The 17,588-nt window shown below is 37.4% G+C and overlaps 1 protein-coding gene across 3 annotated transcripts in view; it reads left to right on the plus strand.

The window, feature by feature from the left end:
* Window positions 1-16,808, plus strand: part of LHX9 (LIM homeobox 9) — a 37,081-nt gene extending 20,273 nt beyond the window's left edge. For 2 of the 3 annotated variants that reach the window (XM_087719185.1, XM_087719186.1), the window contains exons 4-5: window positions 8,001-8,203; window positions 9,507-9,840. In XM_087719185.1, coding sequence (XP_087575311.1) covers window positions 8,001-8,203; window positions 9,507-9,764 — 461 coding nt within the window. In that variant the 3' untranslated portion in view covers window positions 9,765-9,840. Of the gene's footprint in view, window positions 1-8,000; window positions 8,204-9,506; window positions 9,841-15,324 lie in introns of those variants that run through there. The other variant, XM_087719187.1, reaches the window with a different exon arrangement.
* Window positions 16,809-17,588: the final 780 nt, after the last annotated feature.

The raw sequence follows: 17,588 nt of genomic DNA on the forward strand, positions 1-17,588 counted from the left end.
AATGGAGGTGATTTAGGAAAAGAGCAAAGGGTTCATTTTTTCCCCTGTTCATCTGCTGCTAATGGAAATATAACCAGCTATTTCTCATTCTCTTGATGTGAGTCGCATTGGTATTACAGCAGCTGCTGATCCTCTGGAGAGGAAAAAAGCAATCTCACCCTAACTAGCATTTTTGTAAACCTTTGCTGTTATAAAAATATGGCCTGTCCATTCCTTCCTCTTTGCAAACCACTATATCACTGATCTTCCTTCTCTGGAGAAATGAAATGATTTGTGTTCTCCTGACTGTATCTTAAAAGTCAATCTGTAAGGTTTTCTTCCCTTAGCCTTCGTAGTGGATTGTGCTACCGTTTCAAATCAAAACAAAACACACCGTTGGCACCAATGTATTTGCAAGTAAACCTCCATCAAATTATTGCAGTCTGAAATGCATCTGATCAAGTCAGCTAGACAGTTGAGCAGTCCCTTTGATACGTAATTCCATTTCCCTTTCCACCCATTTTTCCCATTTTATTTTCCATATGTCAATATTCTTTGGACAATCAAGCTTCATTAGCCTGTTCTGAGACTTATTGCTTTATATTTGCCCTTCTCTGAAGAGATGTTTTATTCTATAAATCAGCTTGCAAAAATACCCCCCCCCAATACAAGGTAATTGAGGAATATCAAAATTTAGAACTTTTCAGCAACAAAAGTGATGAACAAATTAATGATAGATCAGAAGGATGCTATATAGCAGTAGATGAAGAAGTTGCTATAGGTAGTCCTTGGCTTACAGTCCATTTAGTGACCATTCAAAGCTACAACAGTACTGAAAGTGACTTATGACCATTTTTCACACTTGTATCCTTTGTAGAATCCCCATGACCATGTGATCAAAATTCAGATGCTTGGCAACTGACTCGCACTAATGATATTTGTTGTGTCCCAAGATTATGGGAGCCAAGATTATGGGAGCCAAGATTATGGGAGTCGAGGTGGCTCAGTGGTTAGGGTGCAGTACTTCAGCCACTTCAGCTGACTGCTATCTGCAGTTCAGCGGTTCTAATCTCACCGGCTCAGGGTTGACTCAGCCTTCCATCCTTCCGAGGTGGGTGAAATGAGGACCCGGATTGTTGTTGGGGGCGATATGCTGACTCTGTAAACCGCTTAGAGAGGGCTGAAAGCCCTATGAAGCGGTATATAAGTCTAACTGCTATTGCTATTGCTATGGGATCATATTTTGCAACCTTCTGACAAGCGAAGTCAGTGGGGAATGCCAGATTCACTTAAGAACCATGTAACTAACTTATCAATTGCGGTGATTCATGTAACTAACATAAAATAGGGCCCAACTCACTGTCATAGAATAATAGAAATGTTGCTCTCAATTGTGGTCGTAAGTGGTGGGATTCAAATAATTTAACAACCGGTTCTCTGCCCTAATGATTTTTCCCAATAACCAGTTCACCAAACTGCTCAGAAAGTTAACAACTGGTTCTCCTGAAGTGGTGCGAACTGCTTGAATCCCACCACTGGTTGTAAGTCAGTACCTGTACATATTTTTCTGATTGACCCTCATTGGTAATTCTTCCTCATGTAATTAGGAACATCACAACACAACACAATGCACATTATATAAAAGAGAACTTTGGCAGTTTGGTCCAGGTTAAGGTACTGAACAGGGAGTTGCGAAATCTGGGTTCTGGCCCTGCCTTAACCACAGAAATGTCTTTAGGCTAGTAACCTCTTCCTAGCCTTGGGAAAAAGGATAATGGCAAGATTTCCAAGAACACTGCACGGATTTCTCCATATACTTGCCAGAAGTCAATAATGATTTGAAGACCACCTGAGAACAGATGTTCTGTACAGAGTATAGAAGAACCACATTTGATTCAGGTTCAGAACAAATTGATGCCTAAACCATGGGCATCTTCCAAAAATTAATGAACTAAAACAGCTTTTTTCATCTGGCATCTTCTTAAATGTAATTGGTATTACAATGTAATGTCAATAATTCCCAGTAAGCATGAAATTAAATACTAGAAATACCAGCAACTGTAGAGTTGTAATCCAAATGTATTTGGTGGGTATAACTATTTTTATATTTAGTTTTCTCTTTGAGGACCATGCTTTTGGCCTTCAGATGAGAAAATATGTCAAATACTAAAAACCATTCCACCACTTAATAGAGTTATCTTTTAAAAATCATTCTCACGTGTCTTTAAATATCTCTTTCTGCTGTTGAAAAAAAAAAGGCTGCCTTATACAAAAACATCTGTTATTTCTGGCTCCCTAGCTCTTCTGGCTCCAAATTATTTTTATTATATTCACCGAAAATACTTGTTAGGTGGGAGCGGTGAAATAAGTTTAGAAAACCATTAAACCAGCATTTGTTGAACATTCTTTTACAAACTAGTGGAGAAAACAGCCTTTCAGTTCTGTTTTTTTTCCTTTTAATAGAAGGCGATTGCAGTTGCTGTCTACTCCCTCCCTCTCCCCCCACCCAATCTCTCTATCACACACACACACCAATCTATCTCCATGGGCTGATGTCAGGTATATCATATAATCTATATTTTCCATCAATGGCAATGGCTATACTTTGTGAAAGAATTCCAGCCACCTGTTGGGGAATTTATTCTGTTCCTGCATGATGGTAGTTTTGTTAAATCATTCCTGAAAAGTGATATAATGTTTCATGCTTAATAGTTAAAACAAATTCACTTCCATATTCTGGTATGGAATGTATTGATGGTTCTGAGTCCAGTTGATCTCTACAGGGATTCTTTCCACATAATAGAATCAGGATTATTTTTTTTAGGTAACTGACTCATTTTAGTTACACAGCTAGAACTGCAATGTTAGTGACAGCTAGAAAGCCAAGCGTCAGTGCTCTACTATTTACACTTTTCTCAATGATCTAATCCTGCTGAGGATTCGTGGCAATGGTACAGCTAATAGTAGAACATAAATCTATATAAAAGTGGGTTTATCCAGAGCTGTGTCATATAACATCTATACTTACTGAAGCACGAAACAAAAAGAACCAACACTTGCTGCTAAAGGTGGTTCCTAAAATGTGATTAGTGGATTCATACATTCTTCTGTCCTTTTTTTCTAGCAGGAACTGCATATGTATATATGTCTCTTCATCATATATGACCTCTTAATTTGTTGTTCTTAATGGTCTAACAGTTAGAATTCATCACTTCAGGCCCAGGCTTGAGTCAGAAGGCAGAAAGGATTCCTTCTACGTGAGAAAACAAAATCCTAGGGCTCTATCCAGAATGGAGTTGTTTCTCATTACAAACACCTGGGGGTTGGTGATCATCCTGGATCAGGTCAGGCTTTCCCTGAAGGAGGCCTGTGACGGAAAGGTCTTCCTGGACTTGTGACTATTGCTCAGGCAGCAAATAGAAGCCACGACTAGGGGGGTTTCAAGCCAAGACTAGGGGGGGTAAGAGCCAAGGTGGCGCAGTGGTTAAATGCAGCACTGCAGGCTACTGCTAGATCAGCAGGTCAGCGGTTCAAATCTCACCGGCTCAGGGTTGACTCAGCCTTCCATCCTTCCGAGGTGGGTAAAATGAGGACCCAGATTGTTGGGGGCAATATGCTGGCTCTATGTAAACCGCTTAGAGAGGGCTGAGAGCCCTATGAAGCGGTATATAAGTCTACTGCTATTGCTATTGCTATTGCTATTTCATCCAGGTTCAACTGGTGTGTTGGTTATGGTCCAGATAATTATGATTCAGGATGTTCTGGCAATGTTAATTTATGTCTGCCTAGAGACTGGATTACAGGAATGTGGTCTCTGTGGGCTGCTTTTGGGGGTGATCCAGAAGCTGTGGCTAGAACAAAACGCTGCAGTTAGACTACTGATGGGACAGCCAGTGTGAGTTTACACCTAATTTGAAAGCACTGCGCTGGTTACTTGTAGTTTCCATACTCAATTCAAAGTGCTAGTCATAACCTCTCGGGTTCTGCTCAGAGAAGCTCTGACACATATCAGGCTCCTTGCCCAGGTCAAATCTTCATGCCACGCCTGGTGATTGAGAAGATCTCTGTTGAATACCCCACCTCCTTTTGTGGGAGATCCAGCATGGGACAACTTGATGGAACTTTCTATGGTGGATCTTCCTCTTTGCTTTATGGAAACAAATCAAGACGATACATACCATTGTGCCTTTGGTCCAAACTGATTAAAGATGTAGTCTAAATATCTAATAAGAACATGCTTTATTGCTCTATTCAGGCTGGGCTGCTTCAGCTTTGATTTTTCTTCATGTGTGTAGGTGAAAAGAAAGTGTTAGCGCTCTCCAGTAATGCACAATTGTAGGCCTAGTATCTTTTCTATGGAGAAATTAGACTGATGACAATTACAGAAGAAAAGTGATGATGAAGAAAAAAAAAACAGAAGTTGATTCCTTTTTTAGCAAGCTTTTCTCTGCTGCACAGCATCCACACCTATTAATTTGGGTAAAGGAAGCAGCTAGTAGGCAGTAGCTTTAATAATCTCCTCAGAGTTGGCTTAGCAAAGTGTCAGAAGTACAATAAATAACATTTGAAAGGCTTCCTTATCGTCCTGGAGAAATGTGTCTTAAAAATAAAGTAAGAGGAGTAAAAATTGGCAGGGACCCTTAGCAGATGGTGCATTAATGTATGTTTTAAGGAAACAGCCATGTGGCTGCATTTTTACTGAATCATCATTCATCCCATTATTTGGTTTATCATTTGGAGCTAATGCTGAATGGAGCAGTAGATTTTCAGACCATTCCACTTCCAATCCAGCATTGTGCTGGTGAAGAATATTTATCCATACCAACTTCAATACTCCTGCATGTCAAAAAATATTCTATGCTAAATAAATGCATCAGGCAAAGTATATTATTATTATTATGTGGTTAATCCTTGGTGAGATTCACAGCCTTTGGGGCTGGTTGGTAGCTCAACAGCTCGAGTCCTAACCAAGGACCTAGGAACTGTTAAGGTAACGTCGGAGGATATCAGCTGTTCCAAGTAGGGTGGTTTTTTGTAGAGTCAGAATGTTCAAGTCTGATAAATTTAGAATTTCCAAATAGCGAGGTAGCCCTTTGAGTGTTGCTCCAAGGGCTCCAATTACAATTGGGATAACACATGATTTCTTTTTCCACAGTCACTCAACCTCAATTTGCAAGTCCTGGTATTTTGTGATATTTTTCTTGCTGTTTATCTTCAATTTGTGCATCACCAGGTATTGCAATGTCAATGAACCATACTATTACACCCATACAATGAACCATATTATTATTATTATTGTTATACAATTGTATCCCAGCGGCCAGTTGTTTCGCCGGATTTGGCATTGGTTACTAGTCAGGCCCCACCCAGGGGCCTAGGACGTCATAACGTATTTTCGTAATATGCGTGCAGATCCAAGCAGTGCGGCTTTTTGCATTTGACTGATGGTGATTTTGTCAATTTTTAACTGTTTTAAATGTAATTCCAGTGCTTTTGGAATAGCACCCAGTGTGCCAATTACCACTGGAATTACCACTGCTGGTTTGTGCCATAGTCGTTGAATTTCGATTTTTATTATTTTATTTTATTAAATAATATTTTATTATTATTATTATTATCATCATCATCATCATCATCATCATCATCATCATCATCATCATCATCATCATCTGAGTCCCCTTCGGGGAAAAGGGCGGCATAGAAATATAATAAATTCGATATAATAAATTCAATCATCTTTTCTGATGGCCACTAGTAAGAGGTAATGGAAGTTTAGTCAAAAAGATCTGGAGGGGGCTAGATGGCCTTCTCCTGTATTAATTCAATTCAGAAAGAAATGCTGTGGATTTGCTGGCTCATGTGTCTGGAATTGGGTGAGTATCATCTTTGGATGGACTTCTGTTCTTCCTGGAGGAGCAGAAGTGTAAATACTCAAAGATCCAAGTGGCCTTAATGGACCATAATATATTTGGCCGGTTGTGGCTGAACTATTAACTGACACTTTTCTTCGGTAGGGATGGCCTTGTGCCTCTATTGGTAATCCTTGGTGAAGGACAGTCATTGGGATTGGCAATCATGTTGCTAAATGATGCGGTTGTAAAGCACAGTGTCATGTGGCTGTGCCAACTTATGACAGTTCCGTTGTTAGGGAAATCCATGTGGCCTTGTGATTGCTGTTTGGAACCTCCTGCTGGTTTCCCCATTGGCCTTGTTTGTTGGAAGCTGGTAGAGAAGGCTAAAAATAGTGATCACATGACCACAGGATGCTGTGATCATTGTCATTACAAGCTAGTTGTCAAGCACTCAAATCACGACCACGTGACTGCAACAACCAAAAAGGAATAGTCTTAAATCCCTTTGTTCCGCATTGTCATAACTTTGAATGGTTGCTGAGTGAGTAGTTCATTGCTGCATAAGGACTGCCTGTAATTCATTTTCTGGTAATTTTCTGGTTAGGTGATTGCAATCTGGGTTTCTCCTTGAACTTTTTGAAAGCTTCAGCTAACACTGAGTAGAATGGCCGGACTGCTAAGGGAGCTTTAATAGCTGCCTGGGCTTCTAAAACGAAGTTTAATGATTACATTCGAAGTGGGAAACCCTGATACTTGGGCACCAGAACCCCTCTCCTAGCCTGTATTTGCCTACCCATGTTTTGCCATTAGAGCTTTCACACGGGGACCTTCTCTGTCATGGCCCCTCAGCTCTGAAAACCCCTTTCCTGAGAATCTAGGAAGAAATCAGCTTTGTTTGCTTTACAGTGCCAAGGTTAATGGAGAAAATAAATATAACATACAAAATTGAGATTTCACCCATTTCTTCACAAAGGGAAAGCCCATATGAGGAAATTGCAACATAGGGAACCCACAACATTCCACCTTCTATTAGTTCAGTGTTTCTCAACCTTGGTGACTTTAAGTCCTGTGGACTTCAACTCCCAGACTCCCCCAGCCAGCGTAGCTGGCTGGGGGAGTCTGGGAGTTGAAGTCCACAGGACTTAAAGTCGCCAAGGTTGAGAAACACTGTATTAGTTGATGATCTCAACATTCACTCTCCTTCACAAAGGGCGTCCCAAACTCTGCTGCCTACCACCAGATCTCATTCCAGATACACAACCAGAGCCTTAGGATTTTCTATCTTGTAACTCTCACTTTCTATAAAACTTTTGCCTTTTCATGGCTGAGGTCTCTCTTCCTGGTAAAGCATGCACCAAAATAAAGTGTGGTTCTTTCTCCTCCAACTTGTGCCCCCTTTCCAGACTGTTCCTACGACGCGTTTAACGCTCTGCTTTTTATTTATTTTTTATTCTTTGGATCTCAGCAAGTGACTCAGGGTTACTATTATTTTAAAAATCCTATGCTTTTTACTGTGTCATGTTCATTTTTGTTTCTTAATTGTACTTTTTTTTATTTTACACTAGGGTATCTTCCAGATTATATTCTATTTTCACATTTTTAGAAATAAATAGGTAGACTTGACTTGACTTGACTTGACGCCTCTTCACCCAACGTGGGTATAGGCGACTTCCATGGAAATTTGACGCCACTGTAATGGATACGGCGATCCATGGAAGCTGTTTCGGCTGGATATACCCAAGGGGACGCCAGTCCCAAGGGTCGACAGAGCCCGATTGGTGGGAACGGGGGGCACCACGTGAAGGCCGGGTTGTCGTTTGATAGTTGAGAGGCTTTGCAATAAGCGTTGCAATGTATATTTTGCGCATCGACTATCCTTGCCCACCCCAAATAGGTAGCAGGGATCAATTTAAAAATGGAAGGACATGAAAACACCCAGTCCTTCCACTTGTCTGGAATATGTCCAGGACTGAACCATCTCATTTTGTTCATATGATGCATCTAGTACATTACGTGATGTTAATTTGTAATCTCATGCAACGGAAGGAAATACGTTAATATTACATCTTGGGAGTTGTTTTTTTGTCCATGGACACAGAGGTAGAACACATTGCTTATTTTCAGCTGTCCAATGTTGTTGTTGTTGTTGTTTGTTGTTTTCCCAAACAGGTTGTAATGAAAACGAGGCAGACCATCTGGACAGAGACCAGCAGCCTTATCCCCCGTCTCAGAAGACTAAGCGAATGCGCACCTCCTTTAAACACCACCAGCTCCGAACCATGAAGTCCTACTTTGCCATTAATCACAACCCGGATGCTAAGGACCTCAAGCAGTTAGCCCAAAAGACTGGACTAACTAAGCGAGTTCTGCAGGTAAGAAGCCTCTGCTATAAACACCTTCCTCCCGTTCCTTTCTCTCTACTTAAAAATTGCATTTCCCCTTACATTTCCCTTCTGCTACCTTAAATTAGCTGGCTCCCCCAATAGATAAATAGGTTTTCATTTCCATATTCAGATCTTACCCTCCAAGGGCCCTGAAGGTATATTTAAGTGGACAGTTATGCTTCCCTCCAGAGCTACCGCTCTCAGGGCTGAAGGAGAATCAATTTTGCTTCCTCTGATTGGGATGGGAAAATTCGTAAAATATACTGGTATCCTTTCTAATTAAAACAGTAATAGGATATTGAATTTAAGGCAAATAATCTATTTTACTGCATTTCTCCATTTTTATTAGCCAGGAGTAACCTCAAGAGTCCTCTGTGTCTACCTGAACTGAGTTTTGTTATATACAGTCAACAATCCTATGGGAGTATTTGTTGCTATACTGCATTATATTAGAATACTAAGATGATATGAAGGAAGACATTTTGGCCTAATAGCGTCACTAGCAAACTGATTTTCCACTATGCATTGAAGATTTTCCGGAGGACTCTATAGAGAACTTTCATAGATTTAATTCTCACCACTGAATTCTGAAGCAGTGCAGTGCAGCAATTAATACATCACATGGGATTTGTGTGGCATGTAAAGGTGCTTTAATCTGTTATTTTGGGATTGCTCTGTGATGCTCTCAAATCTGACTCTTTCATAACATAGTTGAACACCCCCCCCCAAATAATTTTGGAAGAAGTTATATTTTTAACAGAGACAGGGTTCTGGCCATAATATTTCATACCTATAAATGATTTAAATCATTACTTGTGGGCCAATTCCACAGAAGCTAACAAATGAGGGGAAGGAATTTAAGTGCAACTCTGTATATGAGAGACCAGTCATCTTAACATAACTAGCTCAGCTTTGGAATAGGACACACGGAAACGACACAAGGAAAAATCGTGCATGAATTCTTTCGTCCTGCATTTAATACTCTCCATGTTTTTAAATGATCACAAGAATTTTAGTGGAATATTTATTTTGCTAAGATGTTACGGCACAAGTGAAAAACAAAAACAACCATAAGTGCCCACGAAAAGGATTATTTGATAGTCTGAGCGAATTATCATCGAAAAGGTCCCCAGATAACATAGTAGCAAGTGTGCATGTGGGGGAAGGAGGAGAAGGGTAAAGCAAGAAATCCGCCATCCTTAAAAATGCAAAACAGAAAGAAAAAAAAAATAAGGTTAGTCGAAAGCAAAAGATAACGTTGGTAAAGAAATCAATTGGGATTGGTTTACAGGTTTGGTTCCAAAACGCGAGAGCCAAATTCAGAAGGAACCTTTTGCGGCAGGAGAATGGGGGTGTTGATAAAGCTGATGGCACGTCACTTCCGGCACCGCCCTCAGCAGACAGCGGCGCTCTCACTCCACCCGGCACTGCGACCACTTTAACAGACCTGACCAATCCCACAATCACTGTAGTCTCATCAGTGACGTCTAACATGGACAGCCACGATTCCGCCAGCCCCTCACAAACTACCTTAACAAACATTTTCTAACATTTGATTTTCAAAACAATTCTTCTTCGTTACTTCTGCTTCCTCTTCTTCTTTCTCCATTATATGACTATAATTACTATTATTTGCAACATTTTTTTCTAAAAAAATAAAACAACACCACCACAATATATTTGGGAAAAAAACAACTTGGTGTCTAGCACCCACAACCACTTGGCAAATGAGTTTGCAGTAATAGAATTCTATTATAATGCAACGTGAACTTGTCTATAAATTGTTGTTGGATTTTCTTTTTAATCATTGCCTAATTAAAGGGAAGGTTTAAGTGCCTCTTAAAATTGTATGTTCCTTATTTCCAGAATTTACTGGGGGCAAAACGGTTGATATATTAATCAGAGAGAACTGTATTTCCAAATAAATAGATCAGTGTTTGTTTTCTTCAAATGATTGGCATCTGAATCATAAAAAACATACATGTAAGGAAATCCCACTGACCAAGCTCTTTTGGTATCTTATGCGGAAAATCTAAAAACATTTACCACCCTAAAATCTGCCACTTGAGGTAACTGAGTTCCCTTTCCATATCACTTAACCTTTGAGTGCAGTGGACTACATTTCTAAATCAAGCTAGACTTATAACTTTAAAAGCAGGTTTTGGCCAGTCGCCAAATTTGGATCAGTAAGGATGTTTGTTCTAAGTCAGGTGAACTCTGTGACTTGCTTTCTTTATTCTGTGGTGGTTCCCTGCAATTTGGAAGCTGTCTTTATGATACGTTTGCCATGTACAAAACCTCCTCAATTTGCATTCTACCGTGTCATGATGTGACTTGGGTTGGCATGCCAAGCTAGTGGTAGTTGCTTTTGGCATCAAATTATATGACTGACCTGCCACTTAGAAGGAACCAGCATAGCCTGAAGAAGAAAGTTGTAAAAACACAAAATTCAAATAATATACACATTGGGATACATAGAAGAAACCACTGGGTAGGAAGAGCCCCCACAGAATCAAACTATCATGCTCTGAGGTCAGTTCTTATAATGTTATTGCACATCAGCTACAGATGTGTGCTAAGACAGTTGTTTGTGTTCGTCCTGAGACATGGCATACTTCATGTCCCGTAGAGGAGTCTCACTCGTATACAGGTCACCTAATTAAATCTCGCGTGGGTTGAGTATTAACAGAATTATGTCAGAGATATTTGTGGTCTGCCTAACCCCAGCTCTCTGCGACTGTTTCCTCAGTTAATTTTTAGATGCCAACATGCTCTGACCATTTTTAACCAATGCCGGTATTTCATACTGAAAGGCTGCCCAGGAATAATTTGCATTTCAGATTTTTAATCCTCAGTTTGCATTCAGATACTTTATACATTTTGTATTTTCCTTCATGTTCTATGCACACCAAAAAGTTGTAAAAGTTTTGTTTGGGAACTGAGGTTTGCCCAGTTTTTTATTAGGCTTAATATGGGTGGGGAAAAACAAGAGAGGGATTAGTGAGGCCTGGAAATAATAGGCTTCAGCTCTAGAAACATGTGAATTCTTCATTTATTAACTGGCTTCTGTATGAAGCTTTATGCTATCATGTTTAGAAGCCTCTTAAGATATATAAAAACTGATAGCCTAAACGTGAAATCCTATTTTCTTTCTAGGCCATCAACATCCTCTAAAACAAAAGGCAATTTGTTTCTGAAAATGTATTATATACAGGTAGTCCTTGATTTATGACCACAGTTGAGCCCAACATTTCTGTTGTTAAGTGAGACATTTGTTAAGTGAGTTTTGCCACACTTTATGACTTTTCTTGCCACAGTTGTTAAGTGAATCACTGCAGTTGATAAATTAGTAACCTGGTGGTTAAGTGGATCGGGCTTCCCATTGGCTACCACCCCATCCCCCCCCCCCCGAGATCAAACACAACCTTGATACGGCCCTCAATGAAATTGAGCTTGACACCCCCGGTTTAGTCAACAGATCGTAACTTATTGGGTTTAAATTAGTTAAGTGACAACCTCTTCATTTACAAACTATCGCAGCAAACCTCACATATCACATGAACTCCAAATTAAACAGCGTGGCTTAACGTGGTATAGGAACCGTATCACTTATTCCACGTTTGAGCTATATTATTTTTCAGGATTTGTAATTCCCCAACTATGTCTACATACATATGATGGATAACATTTAGACTACATTAACTTTTCAGCTAACTTAGGCCATTTATGAATGTCAATCGTTCACTTTCTGTCCTGCAGGCCTAGAAACTGTGCTGGAAAATAGAACAGCCTCAGACAGTATGAATGTTGGTTATGTGTATCTAACACAAACCTTTTTCTAAAACACATTGGTCCTAGAAACGTTTCCTTGGGGCTAATCCCTATTCAACTGAACAAACAGATCTAGTTTCCATCTGGTTTGCAGTGGGGCTGACAGCAAAACACGAACATACCCAAGATTAAATTAGATAGCAATCCTGTTGATTTAAAGGTAATAATTAAATGCCTACTCAATGTTGTCCCATGGAAATAAAAAGGATCTCAAAGTACATAATTTTTGCTAGATATTATCAGTAGTTCGAGGCTAAAATTTTTGTCCTATTAAAATGGTAATGTTTTCTGCTCTATATTAATTATATCTAAACAAGAGGGTTTATTCTGAGCCGAGTGGTTTAGGGATTGCAGCCGTTACAGTATCCTTCTTGGATATTATTTTTCCCCTTAATAAGTGTAAAATCCAGCATGTGAATATGAAGCACTTTTACATTTCAATAGGACAAATGGAGAACTATGAGTCTAGAAAAATAATCATAATCTTTACAAAATTACCAACCTTTGTCTTTAAAACATGAATTTCCATTATTAAAGTAACCGTTCAGATTTTCAATCATTTTCAGAAGAAGATGGAAATAGGCAAAATATAATTTCTTAAAATGTTTGAACCATTACTTAAATATATTTATTCTTGGATGTTTTGAACATACTTGCATTTTTTTCTAACATGGGTAAATGCTGGCCATTTTAATGTATTAACTTCAAAAGACAAGTTCAGCAAATATGTGAATAATACTGTGCTTCTGTCATATTGTAAGTCTGCCTGTTTTAACTCACTGGGAGCTTATTTCCAAGTAAATATATATATATTGTACTGCCGAAGCTACATGGAATTTCACCTAGGGTTAATTTGTGTGTATGAATTTATAATTAATACACAAAACAACACACACATGCTGCCCTAGCAGACTCACAGCCACATTTGGCCACTCTAGCATCATTCAGTGGGGTTTAAAAATGTAGTCTTAATGTGATTGAAAATCAGCCCCACTGAACCCAATGGAATTAATTTTTGATTAGACATTATTTGGATTGCCCTGTATACAAGTTTAATTCCATGGTGGATGGTGACTGCTCCCCCTGCCCCCATTTTTTTTTCATTAAAAAAGGCAAGCAAAAGCTCTCTTCTATTCCAATATGAGGAAACACTTTACACTAAAAACAAAATCCTTTTAAAAATCGAAATCCTCAGAAGCTGCCAAACTCAGAAGCCTTGTGGATGTACTGCTGATTGGAAACACCTTTCCTAGTTTACATTTGCAAGTGGTTCATTATTATTATTTTTTATAATTTAAGCTAAAGTCTGAATGGTCTGGGCAGTGGTGAATGTTCATTTGTATCCTTTCTTCTGATAAAACACTAATTAAACAGGGGAGACTTTCCAAACAGTGTCAAAATCATGTTTTGGATAGATTGTTAAGAATAACGTTTGCACAATGTTTTATATTTTATCCATCTTCTCTTTGTCCTCTTCCCTTTTCCTTCCAATCATACCTCTCTCATTTTATTTAAAATCTTGATTATTTGAAAGTGGGGGAGTTTGATCTCCAGTAATGAGTGGATACATACTGACAGTTCACTGCCCATATTAAAGTGCATTATTCTAACTTTTGCTCAGGGTTTTTAGAAAATTAGCACAGAAAAGTAGCTTATTTTTTAAAGAAAAAACAATGGAAGAGATGTTAACACTGTAATGGAGAAAATGTGTCTTTGTTGTTATATATTTAGCCAGTGTGGTCATGATCTTCTTGAAGGCTGAAGGCTGCTGACCTAAAGCACATTTAGAAGGAAGGAAGTTCAATTGACATGAGTGGAATTTACTTCCAAGTTGATATAGTTAGGATTGAGGTGCCAATCTTGGACTTTTCCTGTTAACTATTACCTTATGGGCATTTACCACTAACCAGACCAAACAACCTTGGAAAGGCTGAGATCTTTATTAATACACTTTTACAGGTACAAAAATCGATACATATAAATTTTGTTCTTTGACAGAACAACTATATGGTACTATAGATCTACTTTATTAAGTAGACTTCTTATAACTCAGTTCTACAATGTGCCTTATGCTATAACTTGGGAGTAAGCTTGTGGAAAAAAAAATCAGGATATATATGTGTTGTTTGTTAAATTAACTGTTTTAACCCTTTTGACACCTCACTAGTTTTGTACTGTTTTACCTCTTATTTCTGAAACTCTTTTTATGGTGTAACCTGGTAGAGGGGGACAAACATGTCATAGAAAGCAGTTGTGCACTCCTTCAGATATAGTTGATAAATTCAATAATCTTATATATTGAGCTTCGTGTTTATAGTACAGTTAAGTGGTCTAGCAGAGTTGTCCATGTTTTCTTTGTTTTATTGAAAAATGCATTGTATAGAAACTATTTCCCCTAAATATTTATGGACCAAACAATTGTGATATATCCTATTAAATTTGTGTGAATAAACCATTTTGAATCAAAGGAGTTTTATTTACCATCAGTTTTCTTTTTTAAAAAAAATTGGAGTCTTTCCTGACTGTGGCAGTGTGTTGTGTTGCTTTACAGTATGTGTGAATTTGTGTGAAGTACTTAACACATTAATGGGAAACTTACAGCAATTACAAAATAAGATTACTTCTAGTTTTTGTTTAATAACAATATACCTGGTGTAATTTAAGCTTTCTATTTAAAAAAAAATTGAAAATAATGCTCCACTGATTGATATTCCAACCCAATCTTAGGTTGCCGTGTTTAACAATATAGCTTTGATTCAATGAGCTCCAGTTGTACTTAAGGCCAATGAAAAGTTGGACAAGTTAATTGTAATTAATTTGAGTCCCATTGAACACAAATTCAGCTAGCTTGAGGTGGCTTAGAATGGGAATTCCCTTCAAGTCATAGAAAGCAAAATTAAAAATTTTAAACCATATTAAGTCTCATTAAATGGAATGTGACTTAAATTAATATGGATTCAGTGCATTTCATTGCATTTAATGAGGCTTAATCACAAAAAACATTTCTGGGTTGCATCTGTTTGTGTTTTAAGAACAGGTATTTCTTTTAAAATCATTAAAAAAATTAAAACAATTCCATCCCCAAACAAATAAATCTAAACCCCAAAGCCCAGAGAACATAGGAATGGAAGAGTAATTGCATGAAAAAATAATAAATAATGATGGAGAAATGCATCACAATTTAGTTGTTAGGTTTATTGAACACAATCTAAAAGTACAGACCCCTAAAAGCCAGGTTGCTCTGTAGTTTAATAAATTGTCACTATGATTTCTTTCAGGGAGAACAAATCTTGGGGCATTACAGCCAAACATCCCGACGTTTGAAAATTCCCTAAAGTATTAAAAGGAGGGGAAAGTTTGATCGGAAATCCACTGCAGTGAAGACAAAGACAATATTAGGTTATGATAAACCATACATTTAAAATTTATTGAGCCAAAAATAATTCTTTAAAGACAGACTCAATGTCATTTCCTGAATGTTAACACGACATATGTGATTTGATGGTGTCTAATTAAACACTTGGAGGCTGTGTGTGACATCAGAGCAACCTGGCAGAACTACCCAGTCCAATTTGAGAAGATTTTTTCCTTTTTTTACGACTCTATTTAAACTCACATTTGTCAAGCAAAAATGCCTGTAAAATAAGATCTAAAACCTGAATTCATTCATACTGCTTGCCAATGTGTATTAGTCATATATATGTTCCATGGCATTTTTGGTAAATTTAGAGAAGTTTCTCATTTAAGATGTTAGGGATCAACATTAGTATTATTTGTTTCTGACTTAAAATTTAAAGCAACCTGCATGCACTTTTCCATCTGTCACCTAGAGTGTACTTTTTTCTGTATGATGCATTTCGCTTTGGTGTTTCCTGTACAGTAGTTTCATTAATAAATATTTTACTTGATGCAAACTTAGTAAACCCAGACATAACTGCTGGAATTATTATTATTATTATTTTTTACAAAATCTTGTAAAAAGATTTTTTTTTTTTACAAAATCCATGCAGTAGACACATTCTGCACTTTCACAAAGGTTTTTGGAGCATATGAAACAAAAGTGGCTGTTCAGCAACACAAAATTACTTCCTTGATATCCTTCCGATTTCCTTTTCATTCCACCACCCCCCTGCACTATTAATATAATTCATCTCAGTCACAAGAGCACGATCCAGCAAATTTTCAATTGGCATTTCTGTTTCTGACATCAAGTAAACTTTAGAATGTTTAAATTTGATTAAAATGTATTTTGATTGCTTAAATATTTAAACAAGATATTCCTGATCAACGGCTACTAACTACCTGCAGTCCTATTAAATTATTTGATCCATTATTTGAATAAAACTGAAGCAAATCAATATGTGTTACTATGAATAATGTTAATTCTTAATAAGTTTACATATTCACTATGCAAAGAACAAAATCATTTAAGACTTTTTAAAAGATTAGTCTCAGCAACATTAACCTGTGCCCCATTCAAATGATTGGTGAATTTCAGCTATCATGGGTGTTATTTCTTTATGAATAAAAAAGCCTTGTAATCATTAAAAGGCATAATTTCCTGTGAAATTTTAAAAGATCAATATTCCTGTCAAGCTGTACATCCAAAGCACATGTTAATTTGTTTAATAGGATTGCCAGCATAAGAAAAATAATTCTTTTCATTTAAAACATTTTTTTCCTAAGTACAAATGAACCCTATGTAAACAATGTAACTTTTACGAATATGATCTGACATTAAAATATTTCATTTATGTGTGCATGCTGAGCATTTTGAATGTTTTCTTAAACTCCTTCATTTTTATAAATAATGGGAAACAAAACAACACATTACTAAACAAGCCAGAACATAAATTACATCCATAACACAATGTTATATTTCTGATGGTCATAACATGAAAATTGTTTGCAAACATGATGTCTATAAAAAACCTCTGGGAATTTAAAACAGACTTTGAAGACAATTGTATGAATATATACACACATTATACTATTTATATATTTTCTTCTTAACATCATTAAAAACTTCTGTTGCATAGAATTTTTGTAAACTGTTACGGTAGGGGCTTCATATTGTTTATAATATTTTCTAAAATCCTAAGTGTTGCTTTTACAATACTGATGAATTTATTTCCATTGTCATATAACGGAGACAAGGGCTGGTCTTGCTTTTTACTTGATGGGCGCTTCAGATGCATATTGTTATAAAGGAAAGAAAATCTTGCATTTTCTGTTTTTAAAAAACCAATGATATCATGGTACACTGTTTCCCCTAAATCTATTATTTTTAATCCCTTTATCTTAACATGCACAGCTTCTCTTGTTAAGAATATAAATAAGGCTCTCTGGATTTTTTTAAAATCTAGTATTGGTTATTATATTGCTCAAGTTGAACCTTTTGCTGACTTAAAGGGTGAACTCTTAAGTTATTTTGTGCAATGGTGAGGTGGTAATGAATTCCAGTAATGAACCCCATAGTAAAGTGGGTCTAGCAGCTACAGCTTTGAAGAGACCCCAATAAAGTAAATTCAGGTGGTGGCTT

This window comes from Thamnophis sirtalis, unplaced genomic scaffold (genome assembly GCF_051295495.1).
Source record: "Thamnophis sirtalis isolate CommonGarterSnake01/CBP01778 unplaced genomic scaffold, rThaSir2_p1.2 scaffold_7, whole genome shotgun sequence".
Taxonomy (NCBI): Eukaryota; Metazoa; Chordata; class Lepidosauria; order Squamata; family Natricidae; genus Thamnophis; species Thamnophis sirtalis.